This window comes from Plectrocnemia conspersa, unplaced genomic scaffold (assembly GCF_051122295.1).
Source record: "Plectrocnemia conspersa isolate PC_06_02 unplaced genomic scaffold, ASM5112229v1 ptg000009l, whole genome shotgun sequence".
In the NCBI taxonomy this organism is placed as follows: domain Eukaryota; kingdom Metazoa; phylum Arthropoda; class Insecta; order Trichoptera; family Polycentropodidae; genus Plectrocnemia; species Plectrocnemia conspersa.
Window position 1 is genome coordinate 20,328,385 of NW_028277173.1, and position 16,938 is coordinate 20,345,322.

General features: G+C 26.1%; 1 protein-coding gene across 1 annotated transcript in view; it reads left to right on the top strand.

Moving 5' to 3' along the window:
- Window positions 1-2,361: 2,361 nt before the first annotated feature.
- The window catches only part of LOC148232192 (tachykinin-like peptides receptor 86C), an 88,068-nt gene continuing 73,491 nt past the window's right edge, over window positions 2,362-16,938 (top strand). Inside the window, exons 1-2 of the mRNA XM_088192438.1 lie at window positions 2,362-2,627; window positions 12,019-12,259. Coding sequence (XP_088048564.1) covers window positions 2,622-2,627; window positions 12,019-12,259 — 247 coding nt within the window. The 5' untranslated portion in view covers window positions 2,362-2,621. The remainder of the gene's footprint in view (window positions 2,628-12,018; window positions 12,260-16,938) is intronic.

A 16,938-nucleotide genomic window follows, 5' to 3' on the forward strand; every position in this document is an offset into this window, starting at 1 on the left:
TGCATAATTCATACCTTTTTACCATTTTTTCTGTGGAAAAAAGCTAAAAAATGTTTTATTTGCATTTATTATTAAAATATATTCAATGTCTTTAAATATGCTGTTTTAGATTTTGATTATAATGCATATTAAATTTATTTGAAACGATGTTTTTTCCTTGAGATAAATGTGTTTTTATAATAGCGAAATAGTTGCGACACAATAATAATACTATGCATGATTTTGTAAAAATATCAATAGAAATACAGTATCTACTTCACGATAATTTGACAAAAAAAATTGTAAAAAATAACTTATAGCAAAAAGTATAAATGCGTTCTTAAAAATACTAGAAAAATTCATATTAGTTATATCAGTATAATGTATGCTTATTAATATAAAAAATAGTTTAATTATCAATATAAAATTTATAATAATATAAGATCATTACACTTTAATTCTACATAAACTTTCGATTAAAATAATTTAATAAAATATATCTTACCAATAAAGTATACCTTTACCATAATATTAAAGCTTTAAAAACAGTTTAAAATCTTCATAGACATACTTTATTTCTATTATGTCGTTTAGCTGTGACACATTGAAAAGGTTTTGTATTGTGCTGAATTTCGGTTAGCGGTTTTATGCAAAAATTATATATGCTTAGGGTAAAAATGACAACCCCCTTTTACCGGCTACTTTCAAGGGTTGCTATTTTATATCATACATTTCCCCCTTGGCACCTTTTCATTTTTGCTTCCGCAATACACCTTTTAAATATTAACCTATATAAATATATAATTAATATCCGTCCATATTCATAGCTATCGTATATATTCTTTATAATATTTTTTGAATATGCTTCAAGAGATTTCTTTCTGCTTAAATTCTACAAAATTCACAATATAATAGCAGTAGTTTAATATAATAATTACTGGTCATCACAAAAATTAAAATATAAAATAAAAATAAAAAACACGTAAAATGCATGCCAGTTTGAAAATATTTTTTTGACAACGTGTGAATGAAATAAGCAGTTTTTATATTAATAGTTCTAGCTTTTATTAACAAAAAATATATTTTCAGAAAATCGTTTAAAATTCATATTTTTAAAATCTAGGTCAAATTAAAATTTATAATTTATGAGTAACTAATATTTTAAGATCTATTTACTAATTCAACAGAAAGTTTATTTTTGTAAATACGATAATATTGTTTGCTAAAGTAGCTTTAAACCATTGAATAAGAAATTAAATGACAATGGTAATGACAAAAGGATTTAAATAAAAATTTAATAACGTGGATATATATATAATACATGTCTTTGATATTAAATATTCTAATTTTTAGACAAATAATGACTTTTTTCTAAACGTAAATGTTGTAAATCACTATTATGAAGAAATGATTGTCGAGGAGTTTTCAGGCGAAGAGTAACTACGACAAAAAAGAAGTTTCTTCTTGGTTCAAAAAATGATTTTACACTTCAAAAACAAATATTGTAGTTAATAAACAGTAATTATAAACCTCTTAACTAATATGAATCAGCTTACTAATGTTTATTAGAAGTAAGGTGTATTTTTTACGACTCTCCTTTCTACAGATCAATTAATGTTTTTTTTATATTGATTGAATAATATTTAAGATACAAATAATTATATATGTTTAATAAATTGTTTAGCGTTCATGGCATTTTAGTAGAACCATACTTTTTTTGCACAAAATAGATAATAATTTAAATATACGTGTTTTGTCGTTGCGTTATATGTTAAAATATACCTTTCGATTTAATTTCACAGAAATGCCAGTAAACATATATTTCTACTGGTAATACGCATTTACTGCCTTTTTGTAAATAAATATATTTATTTAAAAAACGCAATTTTAACACAAATGTTTTTAAAATAGATCTACAGTTTTTATCGTATAGTTGTAATTATAAATAAAAATAAATATATTCTTCACAAACCGAATTAAAAATAGATTTATACGAATCGGTAATCATGGATTTAAATATAAACATTTGAAATCCTGAAATTCCTAAAATTTATCTTAACAAGAATCTCGACTTCCGGTAATCTAAATATTTCTGATGATAATCAGAATCCTTATTAGTGATTCAAATTTTGACCTTCGATGGTCGACCTATATAAATATGTATATTCTTATGACGCCCATGTTTCTTTTTATATTAATACATTTTCTCAGAAAAAAATCATCTTTACTCTATTGCTTTTTCTCGGTCTAATATTCGCAAAAAATGTGTAATTTTCTCGTCGATTCAACATGGAAAGTTTTCCGTCGAAAGGGCTTACCCATCGCAGCTGTGAGTTTGCGCATTAGGAATTCCGCGACTCGGTTTTCAGTTTTCACACCAGCAGTCTATTGCACGCCACCATCACGAATACTACCCCCGGGGTACAACTCCGGACCGGGTCTCGAAACCCGATAGAGCAAAAACTTTACCGCTAAGTTTGAGAGAAGTTTCTTCAAACATATAAAAAATAATTAAGTGTATAGTGTATACAACAAATACAGCAACAATGAGGGGTGAAAAAATTACCAAATCTCATCCCAAGTGTCGTGTGAAAGTTTCTTAGGAAATGTGTATCAAATATATGCCTAGTACTGAATAAGTAATGGAGGTAAATATTATTTATTTTATATTCATTTATTAAAATTAGTATGATTAGTTTTTCATATGTCCAAGAAAGTATTAATCTTATGCGCTTACAAGCTCGCGGTTCAAAACCTCTTTCCAAAATGTATTAAAATACTTAAATCTAAATATTTAAATACAATAAAATACATTTTTTTGTAATAAAAAATATAATTTTAAAACATCTTGATAAACATAGACAGGTAAAATAATTAAACATATTTAATATACAATTTTAGTGATAGTTCTGAAACATTTATTAATCAAAAATTAATAATTTATATTACAATACTGCTATTATTTTTTAATAATATAATACTAGAAATTTATTTATTTACGTTTGAGTTCATTCAAATTGTAAATAAAAATTTTTGGGTAACCCATATTATATAAAAAAAAGTGCTTATTTGATTTTATTATGATGAATAAAAAAAAAAAACATATTTTTAATAACAATACTGATTTTGTGCTTTCCTGTATATATTTCTTTCAAATAAATAAATTAAATATGTTGCTAAGGTCTCAAAAACAGAAACCTATTCTGTTATATTTGCAGGATATATTGCTTTGCCATATTGCCATTTGTTCCGATAATGTATCCTATGATTACAAGTATGTAAGATCGAGACAATTTATATTAATACATGTTAAGCTGAAAAAATATAATACAGTATATAAAAAATATATAAACGACTTTATAATTACAAATTAAATAAAAATAAAAATGATTTAATAACTTATTATTCATTAAATATTAATTTAAGTGTATTATTGTTATGCAAATATTAACATATAATTCATATTTTCTTTCTTACATTTTTGAAAACTGATTTTAATTTCTAATTAAATTATGATTAGTTTGTATTTAATTTTTATTGAAAAAAATCGTTGTTTTTCTGATTTTTTTATTTTACGAAATAATATATTTTGTGCTCTAAATTGAAATTACAGATTATTTATTTTTTGTTTTAGTCGATTATTTTATTTTATGGCTTTATATTTTTTTTTACTAATGCTTTGCCATAAAACAATCAACCAGTTTATATGATATATAATTAGTAGTTGTTAAAATGAATCAATTTATGATTAGGTCTCAACTTTTACTTTCAAAATTTATATTAATACAATTTATAATCTAAAATAAAGTTTTTTATTTATTATTTATATCAAAAAAATAGTTTTGTACGCTATCCTTCACCTTCGTTTAAAAATAATCATTTTCGTTTTCCGTAATATAATTTGCTTTACTCTATAGGTCTGTGAGTGTTCTTGAAAGCTTTTTTGCTACATTTTATTATTTTTTATAGTCAACAATATATAAATATAATGTATTTTATATTACAAAAAATTAATTCCACACATATTCTATACCCTTTACTAATAAATTATACATAAGATCGACGCGAATGGTTTCTGAATTTATTAACTCCATTGTGATTTATTCCATCAATATGCTTTAATAATTCACGCTAAAATATGCTAACGCTAAATTTAAACCATAAAAAAGGATACCAATTCTTCGCTAAAAACTAATATTTTAGTTTTTCGACAAGAAATTTACTACACGGTTTCTCCATTGTTCGCATCATATATTCACTTTTGCAAAAGTGAATCTCTTGTTCGAATGCTTTAAAAGCCAATAAAGCGTTACATCCGATTGAACCATTGAAAAGGGTAGAATAGTGTGTCCATATAGCTATAGTATATAACAAAATTTTATTTATTTTCAATACGTGTACTTTAAGATATTAATACGGAACATACTTATATACTATATCTATCTGATGATAATAAAAACTGTAATAAATGGTTAAACAAAAAAAAGCAAACAAATTATGCAGCGAATCGTGACAGAAAGCCTATTTGCAAATTTCGTAGAACGAAATAAAGTCCCGAAAAAAACACTAATGAAAAAGTATACGACCCTTTAGAATGAAAAGTATAAATTGACGTTCCAAGAATCTAATATTAGTCCTTTTTCTCAATTTAGAAAGTATATCGAATTTCCCTTACTAATTTAAAAAGATTTTTTATGTTTTAAATAAATATTAAAACTGCTAATATAATTATAAATATTAAATAATAAAATCCCATTTAAACATTTATATTATAATACCGAGCTGATAAAATAAATATCAGTGTTAAGTTCGACAAGCTTTCCTTTTAATTATCTATGGATGTGATGCTAGCTGTATATGTGTGTATAATTTGTTTATATCATATATTATAATAATAGTACACGGTAATACTCAAAAGTAATTTTCATTCGGCAAACATTAAGACAGAGTAACATCGTTTCTTGCCAGATCCTTTGGTTACAATGTTTTATAAATTTTCGTATTAAAATATAAATATACGTATGTATAATATATTATATACAAATATTTTAATAAAACATAGACGTACCTATATTTTTTTTTAATATTAGATGTTAAAACACAAATAGTCATTATCTCCAAGAGATGGTTATTCCTAAAACTTTAAATAATGTGTGTTTACAATATGATTAGAGAGTAATGGTTTATTGATACTTATACGCTGACGAAAATATTTTTTTACAATTACATGCATTTTCAGCCATTATCACGTATTATCCAGTTACGGATAATTCGTGATCATGGCTTACTTTCTTTCTATATTTCGGCTGCGATTTTCCAGCAATGATCATGAATTATCCGTAAATGATAATAAGCTTAATATGTATCTATAAGTATACAAAAATCACTAATTCCAATCTTCCAGAAACAATAAAAATTAAAAAACACAAAAGTTCACATGAGACTATAAACCTAGTTTTCCAGGTATTTGTTACTGACTAAACCTTTGGTCTATCGCGTTAGTTTAAATGGTTAAGTTAATTTTTAATCTTATTATTTAAATATAGCACAATTCGAAATGTAATGAATTAATTTGAAATATTTTATCGGTAAATGCTCTCGTAAATTTCACTCAATGAAAAGATCTTTATCAATCCGTTTAATGCAGAAGAAAAAGCTTTACTACAATTTAATTTGCATGAATATAAAAGACAAACATTCAAGAAGTCTTATCAAATTATTTCTCAATGATATCTTTGACCCTTCACAAATTATTTAAGCGTTTCATTTATTTCTCTTGTTAAATTGAGAGATTTTTTGAGAGACTTTAAATTTTTAATCGTCTTAAAAGCTTACATGTCCTTTGATGACGTAACATAAAAAAACGTTTTTTGTTTTATTGGGGTATTTTAATAATACTCATAATGTAAAGACATGCTATGATCTAACTCTATATTAAATTATTATAAACAACCGTAACAGTAATCACCAATCGATTATTTAAAATTATGTCTGATATTGAACGTTATTAATTTTAATTATTATTAGTGAGGTTTGTCAAGAAACTGAATTTCCAGAACAGCTTTATAACGAGACGAAGGACATTCATTCACTACGTTTCAAATTTAAATTCAATTACACTAAAATTATTAATTATAATAATAATAATTAATTATTTATTGCCGTTAGAACAAAATTATGGGCAATTTTAATCACAAGCACAGTTCAGCGAAACATCAAAGAGGAGAATATACTAAATAAACTCAAATTGCAAAGTTGACTATAACAAAGCAACTACGAGTATACGTGCTATCAGAAAACTAATAACAATTTGTACTGGATCTTAAGTTTGAGCCAAATTTTCCCAAATCCATTTAAAGTTTGGGCACAATTTTCGTTTAAAATAAACGTACTAAAGGTCTCTGCTTTGGTTGTTACAATAATGTATTAATAGCTTCGCACGGTAATTGACTAATTAGTGTTAAATTTTAAGTGATGACATTATTACTAGACGGAGTCTTGCATGAAATGAAAATTTATGGTCCCAAATGTTAGATTCTGAGATTAACAAGAGTGTAGCTATGTAGTGTTGGTATGTTTCGTATTTTAGGTACATATGTTAGCTGTTTTATATTTTGAAGAAATATCGATATTAGATATTAAAACGTATTTACTCGATAAAGCGTTTTAAAAAAGTAACTTTTATACCCAGCTTTGCCCTAAAATAATTTAAGCTCATTTTCATTAATTTTCCTCGTCCTTTTATTAAAAATATATTTTAATACTTGACTATATTTAATCATTTTAGTTTTTTGTCTTTGCGTATTTTAATAGCACGTGATTTTTTTTAAATATTACAGTAGCATGTAATTGGTTGTCAGCACGTCACTGTTCAATTCGAAAATTAAAAGTTGAAAATACCTCAGATAACTAATATTATTTTAATAAAATAGCAGTTTTTGTCAATTGTGCTGTGATATATTATTGAGCCTCTTTGAAAAGTTTCGGCTGTTTCAGATGTAAATAGGGCGGATGCTCGTAGCCAAGTCATTTTTGAATCGGAATATCAGCATATCGGCCGGCGATAAATTAATTCCTACACCAATATTTAAAAACTATAGGTTTTTAAAAACTATAATTTGAGTACATTAACTCAGTTATAACTTTTCTACAGTTTTTTACGATTAAATTTATCTTTGATTATTCTTTATTGAAATATAAAAACTGATAAATTCACATTTTATTTATATTATTAGCCTTAAAATATTGAGAGTGATTACTCTGTATTAACTAAAATAATATTTTTTATCTAGCGATCAATGTTAAGAGTTTCAGATACCTATATTTTTACTTACCTCTCTAATTTCCTACAGATTGAAGTGTGAGTTGAAATCATCCATTCTCTACGCAAGGGACAATCGGATTCATTTCTCCACAGGGATTATTGTTCGCGTGTTATTTCCTTGTTAAATTGAATAGATCGGGAATTTTAGCTAAAACCCTATGATCAATTAAATCGGCATCTAGAAATAAATCCTCATCCGACCCTTAAGGTGAATTCATCAAAGGCAAAGGGACCAAGGAACAAATGATGAATATTCGTCAGTTAATTAAAAAATGCCGCCAATTTAACCTTACGCCAGTTCTATGCTTTATGAATACATACATACATAATATAACGCAATATTTGAATGTATAAGCTAAAGCAGAATGTAGAATGTATTATTGAAAACGGCTTTACCCACAAGTATAACTTATATATAAACTGTAGGTATCAAATAGGTATATATTGAGTGCCATATATAACGTTTCTTCCGAAGAATTGCGTGTATAAAAGGGTATTCGCCAGGGATGAATTCTTTCCCCCGAACTCATCAATATATACAAAAGAAAAAATATAAGGAAGATATTGGAGAATGTACTGGTGGTGTTTTAGTCAAAAAATAAATCTATAATTCACGACACACATATGACACCGAATTAATGAAGAAAAAAATAATACATGTAATGAAAAGAGAAAGAGTTAGTTGTACACATTAAAATATAAGTATTGTCATTAAGATGGTTCCAACCATATGAGAGAAATTATAAAAAATAATAAACACATTAGTGAATGTTTATAAAATAATAATCATATTTTCAATTAATCATAATTAGTATTACTAAGCAATTATTATGAATGAAAGGATTTTCAAGTATCAGTATGCATTTTTTTTAATTTTTAATAATAAAACTGAAATATTACTTAATCTATTTTTCATAATATAAAGTAAGAATCTGAATATGTGAAAATTTTCTTTATTATATGTTGCTCTTTTATTATTTTAAATATTTACCCAAATTATTAAAAAATCGCTTATGAGGTTCGTGTCGTTATGCAAAACGAATTTGACATCTCTGGCGTAAGTAATATGAACGAAATTAAACTTTTTATCAAAGTTAGTTTCATAAATCTTAAAGGTTCATCGCTCATAACCTGTCAAAATAAATACATGTAAATCAGAACGGTTTTTTATAACGAACAATGAACAATACTATTATTACGCATAAGAGAGAAAATTAAATAAAATAATAAACACATTTGTGAACGTTTATGAAATAATAATCATATTTACAATTATTCAGAATTAGTAATATTGCGCAATTATTTTTAATAAGACGCAAATTATAATAATTTTCGTTATATTGTAGTATAATTCTAAAACATAGTCACATGTTAAATTATTTTACATAAATAGTGATGCTTATAGAGCAGACTTTTATACCATAAATGTTAGTTCAGCTAAAATATATTATTATTTCATACATAATATTTACCTTTGATATTATAACCAATGATTTTAATGCTTACTCAGATATGTAGTGGTTTACCTTTTCCTTTTTCAAAAAAAAATTGACTGCCTTTTTTCTCAAAGATGAAAGGATTTTAAGTAAAAAAATGAAATTTTCATTTTTTAATAATAAAACTAAAATACTATTTAATCTATTTTTAATAATATAAAGTGAGAATCTGATGATGTGAAAATTTCGACGAATACGTTTTCCTCTCTATACGCATGTGAGACAGAAAAAATAGAATTACAAAGGCAAATCTTTCATGGTAATCTTCACTCTCAACCCATATATTTTATTTATTTTTTACTTAAAGAATGTATTCACATTTAAATGTTAAATATAAAACAAGTATTTCGCAAATATATAATATTATGAAAATTTAATTTTAAATTAATCTTCATTGTCCAAACAAACCTATTGTTTTATAAGAAATATTTAAAATATGCCTTTACAGCGAAAGTATTTTTTATATTTTCCAGATTTTATTATAAATAACTTTTTCATTATATTAAAAATATTAAATAACAAATATGCTTTCTTATATTGAATATAGATAATAAATTTATTCATTTTTAAACTTGACCTTTAAATGCCTGCTTAAATATTTTAAATTGATTTTACAGCAAGTTACCATTATAAAAATGACTTTATATAATTTAAAAAATATAAGTTAATAAACACAAAAGTGTTCATCTGGCATTTAGCCCATATATAATACACTAACATAAAAAAATACTTGTTTATTTATTTTCAAGCAGAAAATAGTGAACGTGTTTGAAATCCAAAGTGAAAGTTTAGCTTAGAAGCTATACTATACATTTTTTCTGTGTTAAGGTGAAAATCTATTTGATTCTTAGATACCATAATAAATTAAATATATACATATACTACATTCATAAAATATAGGTACTATACAATTAGTGGCGAACAAAGTTAAACCAATAGCAGCTAATTGGCTTTTAAAAGCCCAGATCTATATTAGGAAGGTCGAATTAATTTTTCCTATAATTAGTCATAAGTTTATTTCACCATGGCATTTATACCAAATTGTAAAAATAGAAACAATAGGAAGAAAATTTTCATTTTGATAAAATAATGCTGTTAAAATATTTAAGTTTGCAGATATTCCATAATTAATGCAGAAAATCGTGTAATTTTGACTATAATATTACAAATAATAATATTCTTCTTAAAGGAGAACTTTGTTAAAAGTCGATTTAAAAGAATTAAAAAGCAACTATCAAGATTTATTAATCTCATTATGTTACTTAGTATCAAAGTTGAAATGAGAAGATTCAAGATGAAAAACACTTTTTTATTAATATAAGAATAAGGAGCGTATCAATGAGGTTCTTCCTTAATACAAATATATATATTAGCTACATTTAAATTTGCAGGAAATTTAATACATAAATAAATCGAATTATAAAAATTATATTAAGTTACAATAAATCTCTGTGTATAAATGTTAACTTTATGTGGGTGTGTTATATTTATATATTTATAATTTAAAAGTGTATTTTAAATTTCAATAAGCATTTATATATCATTACCATCGTTTAGTTGCTATGCACTCAAGTCCTTGAATGAAGTAAAAAATATACTTAAACATTTTTCATTTCAACACATAACCGATTTAATATACACAATTAACCCGAATTTCCAAGTAATTATGAGCAAAGTAACACAGTGCCAAAAAATAATTATGAATAGCACTAATGATAAAATTAAATGTAAATAAAATAATTGCGAATGACGAGGAACACATGAGCGATCAGAATGTATGCTGATAGTCGTTTAGAAATTTTGTATATTTTAACCTTAATAATAATTTAGTTATATGCATGCACTGGAGACGAGTGAAATCTGCCCTCTTGACCTTCTATGAGCTGCTATATTGTGCATTTGATCAGTACTTTACTCCAAAGTACCCTCAAGTGATGGGCGTGACATATCCTAGATGTTTTTCTTGAGAGATAATTTTATTGCTAAAATTAAAACACACATTCCAAATTTATGAAAGAGATGGGTACATCATTTGATGATTTCTTGTCATCGTATTCATTACAAAAATAGCCAAAAATAAATAATTTATAATCCCAAAGCGTTCTGGAAATTCATTAACACTAAACGCGCTGCTCAGTTGACGCCAAAAATGATAAACTTTTATGAAAAATATTTCTGATCAAGGAAATTCAGATATTAAATATAGCTTTGAGAAGTTTAAGACAGGGGGCGTTTTTCTGTGCTTAATTTTGATGGGTTGTGACGTCACTCTTGCTGCTCTCTAAAATGTTTTGTTGATCTAATTCTCAAGACTTACTCGTTTCAGCTACAAGTAGCAGGTCTGATTCGTATCATTTAATTTTATTATTTTATGATTTTTTTCTTTCTTAATAAGTATTATTTTTTGTGTATTAACTTTGATCTTCTTGTTATTATATTTTTTATTGTGGTAAAACTATGTATTGTTTTATTGCCATCGTGACTCCTTGAAGTCCCCTGTTAGATCTCAATGGTCTTAATATAATTAAATAAATAAATAAATATGGACTACGATGAAAAATATATATTGTATTTACCTAAAATTATAACTTAATATTATATGATAAGCACATAATTAACATATATAAAACATAACATGAAAAATATATAATTAAATATTATCCTCAATAATATTTTTGTTAGAGATAGCTAAACCGGTATTTGCTTGACCTGTTTATATATTTTAAACACATGTATGTATAACGTTGAACTAATATTTTTATTTTTATTACATATTAGGAAATGCGTATTTTTCTTGTATATAAGCAGCTTTTTGTTCGGAAGCAATCTATTACGTCCCTTTCTAGTTTATTTTTATCTGAGGTATTATAATATATAACTATGTGGTCTACGTACAACTGGATTGTTGTGTTATATATTTTACATACAAAAATATCTTATTATATAATAAGAAACAGAATAAACACGATATTGATACCTCAAAGCCCATTTAAAGACACTCTTTGTTCAGGATCGGAAAATTCTTAAGGCATTTACTTTTTTGATTAAAGTATTTTGATTCATCGTTATAAATATTAAATAAGAGATCATTATTATTACATATCATTATTATTACATGTTAAATGGAACCTGTTATAAAATAAATAATTAATTGTGGGCAGGGTAAATATGGGTATTTATTATTTATATGTTGTTAATGCTGTATTTTTATTTTCGCAGCTAATTGCACCATGGGAGCTGGACTTCAACAGGAGTTTATTCGTGATGGGAGGGTCCGTCTGGCCTTCTATAGACCCAAGTCTGTATTCAATGACCAGTTTGGACCCTCCTTTAACCACTCCATCTACGAGCAGAAGCGACTTGATGCCCCCCTGGGCCAGGGCTGGATGGGTAGCGCTTTTCGCGGGAATGCTTTTCGTGGCTATAAGTGGAAATTCCATAGTAATGTGGATTGTAATAGGTGAGTAAAACAGCCTTGGAATCACCGAATTCCAGGTGAGTAGAGAATGGTACTGCGAATAATGCGCTTACGTGCTAAAAACAAATCGAAATTGACTAACGAAACGTGAGACGTTTTTAAAACCCTTTTTTCTCCATATGACGTGGATTTTTTCCTTTCGATTCACGGTAATGCTTTTTGTGTTTACGCCATTACTTCTGATGAAAAGAAACGAAATGTAAAAGGGTAGAATATAAAAGTCATACGTTAATAAAAAGCGAATATCTGATATTTTATTGACAGCTAATATTTTAATATTCGAAGTTAAAATCCCGTAACGACAGCGTCAATTATTATGAAATTAATAGCAATACTTAGGGGTAAGTACCGCTATAAAATAATAAGTTTGCGGTACTTTCACTTAAAGAAAACTCTGGAGAAAATATGTAGATTATATAGGAAGATTATCATTTATTAAAATTAGAAAACGAGCAGCGTATAAATTTCTCAAAATATACATATAGATTAATTTAAAATAAACGTTACAAAATGTAAATTCTCTAAGTCTTGGATTTAAAGGATCAAAATAGATTTTATAATAATCCTCACCCATTAAATGTTACTTTCACTTCTGTGATAAAATACCACATCATCTTCTCATTGGAAATCAAATGCATATGTACATATATAAGTATAAAAAGATATTATTAAAACTAAAATGATATTTTTTAATTATATATTTTGAAGGTAAAAGTCTCATTTTCCTCATTCGCTCAAATAACCTTTAATATATTTAGACGATGAGATGAGTTCCAGACCATTGAACAAGCGGCATTTAGGATAAATTTTTAATATAATCAACCACATACATAGGGGAAATAAAATACCAAATACAACGAAAAACAGTATCTGAACTTTGACCTGGTAACAATAAGGGACATTCATAATTTTTTAATGAATATGTAAAATTTATCACAGGTACGTTAAGCTAATATAGCTTAACCACATCTATAATATAATCATATGAACTGACAGAACCAACAGATTTTCAATGCGATGACAATCACACGAATTTTCAGTTGGGGAAACAAAGGTGTTAACATAAAAATTTAATTTATTAATAATAGGACATAAATAGCTTGAGAAATCGATACTAGGTAATAACATGTATAACAATATTAACAAATACCACTTCATTGATATATCTAAGAAAAAAACTAATAATATATTTGTTATAATTAAAGCACAAACCTCACACAAGAGAATTAATAATTTATTGAATATATGTATATAATTTATTGAATATATGTACCTCTGTAGCTCTATAATTATGACCACATTTTAAATTAATATACAATAGACATATTAAAATCCATTTTACGAATATTTTTAGTCGGAACTGCTCTTAAAGAAATTTATATAATAAGAAACCAACATGTTGAAATGAGTCGACGACATAATTTAGCTGTCAATAATGGTTAGACCGTTGTTGTGGGGTGTATTTTATATGTGGCATCTGGCAGCTGAAAGCTGGGTACTGCGTAGTTCACACCTCCTTATTGTTTCTTGACCTAGCTTGTTAAATCTATGTAAGTTACATAGATGGGTGTGCTGACCAAGAGTGAGCAGCCTTGGCGGTAGCCCGTCGTATTGTGTACGTGATTGGGGACGTAACTAAGGGTAATTGATGAACATGCCTTTACAAAAACTTATCATTAGGGTCTTGATAGATGTGAAGCAGAACAAAGTGAAATATAATACATCAGAACAACGCGTGAATTGTGTATATATTTTTGCCAAATAATTCATCATTGAATTTTGACAAATATTTTGCAACTTTCAAGCACATTAAACCCTTAGCAGTTCGTCTATATTAAACTAAAAAATAAAAAAAAATCAGCTCTGGCATATCTTAATGTCGGGCTATATAATTTTTTTTGTAACTTATTTTAGTAAAAATCCTTAAGAATTTTGCTATATAAAATTTTGCAGCAACCATTACCTAAAAACCTGCAAAACCATATTCTGTATCGTTAATGTATTATAAATTTTAAGAGGTCATTAATATGAGTGTAGAAAAATATTTTCATCATTCCAGATATGTAAAGTATTAGAATTATTGCTTCTAGAAAACTGAAAATTCTCACATTATTCACATGACACCTTAGCTTACCATTAAAATTATTATTTGTTGCAACATTAATGCTGAAAATTTCTATTTCTTCGAAACCAGTGCCAGCAATACGAGTGCTACGTAACTTTTTAAGAATCAAATTAGACGAGTTGCGGTTGGAGAACATGTGATTCCAGAGCATATAGCGCGCGATACAAGTAACTAATCAAAAGAAAATTTTCTCGTGCTGCTTGTTGAGAATCACCAATTCTAAACTTTATTTTATCAGGGGCTTTTAAAATTAATTTGTTTACATATCTATCAGGAAATCGATAAAAGTTCTCAACTACAACAATACTGGATATTTTCTGGAATATTTGGCAGAATTTTTCGTACTAAATTTTTATTTTATTTTATTTAGGTTTGTCATATTCAAACTCCGAGAGAAGGGATACTTCTGTTTAAAGTGTGTTTTATGTAGAATCTGAACGTGCATAGCTAAGCGATATTTTCTATCAATAAAAATCTTTTATTATCTCGGACCGTGTTTTTGCGCCTGGAACGCATATGGTTTGACACGCAAACGATTCATACGCCATGGAAAAAGACGCATAAAATTAGAACGTATCTTACTAAAAATGAAGATCCAATAATCAACACTGTACAATATGTACCAACAAGGTACATAATATCATTTTATCGACAGATTACATTTGAATTTATATTTGAAAACATTTATTTTGTTAAGTGGGGCAAGTCCATTTTGTTAAAAATAATTAGAGCTAATTTTCATTAGAAAATAATCTTGAAATTTCTGTTTTTAATCAATCATATCTTTTAAATAACAGTGTATTTTTTAAGAGTAATTTATTTTTGTCAATGATATTAATTGTGAAGTAAGTCCACTCAAAATAAAATAATTTTAATATAAATTGGAAAGCATGCAAGGAAAATTTTGAAAAAATTTTGATGATGGACCTCATGCTGATTTACAACTAATAATTAAAAAAAAAATTGTAGTTACAACAACTCAATTAAAAAAACATTACAATAATAAAATACTTTGGATCAACTTGAAATTACATACAATTTAAAATGGTTTAATTTTAGACTGAGATACTTTTTCGACTGTTAGTCAAAAATATAAGTTTAATTATAGAATAAAAACCTTTTGAAGTTGACAAAAATATGTTAATAATAAATTTATATATTATCAGGTAAGTGTAAGTGACTTGTATTATTGATTTTTAGTTTATGTAACTTTTCATTTGCCTAATTTAAAATTATTATTTTTTGATTCCAAGATAAGAAAATCGATTACCTTTTTGGTTAAATCCACTACAAATTCATATATTTAATCCTATTATAGCCCTTTCAAGCGTCTAAGTACATTGATGAAATAAGTAAATACTTCAGTTAATCCATTTTTGTCATTTACCCTAAATCATACTCAATAATAAATCTTATTGTAACTATATTTTTCTATTTTCCTTTAATTGACATCATAATGTCAAAAAATTAATTTGCCATATTAAATAAAAATGTATTTATGACTTTTATTTAAAGAAAAGTCTCTTTTAAGATATTTATATATTATATTGTATTATAAGTACAATATTATGTAATGCTTTGAATATTATATTAATTTATAATAAAACATTACGATTGTAAACTATTAAGTATATATATAATATGATTCGTTATATTATATAAGAATAGTATTACTTTGTATTTTGACTATACAACTTGTTGTTTGATTAACGTAAAGATCATTTATTCTTTCCAAATACCCATTAGGTTCAGGTGCGGAATATTATTGTGTTAAAATACAATTAATTTTCAGTGCTTCTTTGTTTGTGTACAATTAACACGGCTTCTTTTACTTAATAGTTATCTCGTTGGGATAAGTTGACTTTTTCTTGGGCGACCGTTTAAGCATTCTAAATATACAGTGTTTTTATATTTCTTTTTTCTTGTCGATGTAACTATATAACCCCAAAGTTTGTTTTAATAGCATCTGTTCCAAATGTTGGTTAAAATTACTAGATATTTATAAAACCACGTACAATAACAATCATAAAGGCAATTCAAAAAAAAATAAAACAAGCAATAAATATTTATGGTCCAATTTAATTACACCGTTTTTTCTATGGTTATATATTTTACCAATCAAAAATATATTAATGCAAGATAACACGTCTAAAGAACGGAAGGAAATGGAGAAAATGCACACTATATTTACAAACGTATTTTCTATTATAGGTTGAAATTGACACTATATTTACTATGTCGCATACAGCAATTCGTATTAAATAGAGTTGCCAATAAAAGATTGATCAACTGAAGTGAAAATGGATTAGACAATTTTGCAGATGCAAATAAAATAGATTAGGCAAAGCATCTCCTTGGGTGGAGACCTTGAACCGGATAGAGCGATAGAAGATTAAAGGCCCTGCTATTTTGGATGAGGGAAGTTTGTGCATAATAGGGGACAGCAAAGGGTTCAAAAGTGCTTTTTAACATACTATGGATTTTAGAAAATTTAAGATTTATTAATTTTGTCATAGATTGATAATACCTTTAAATA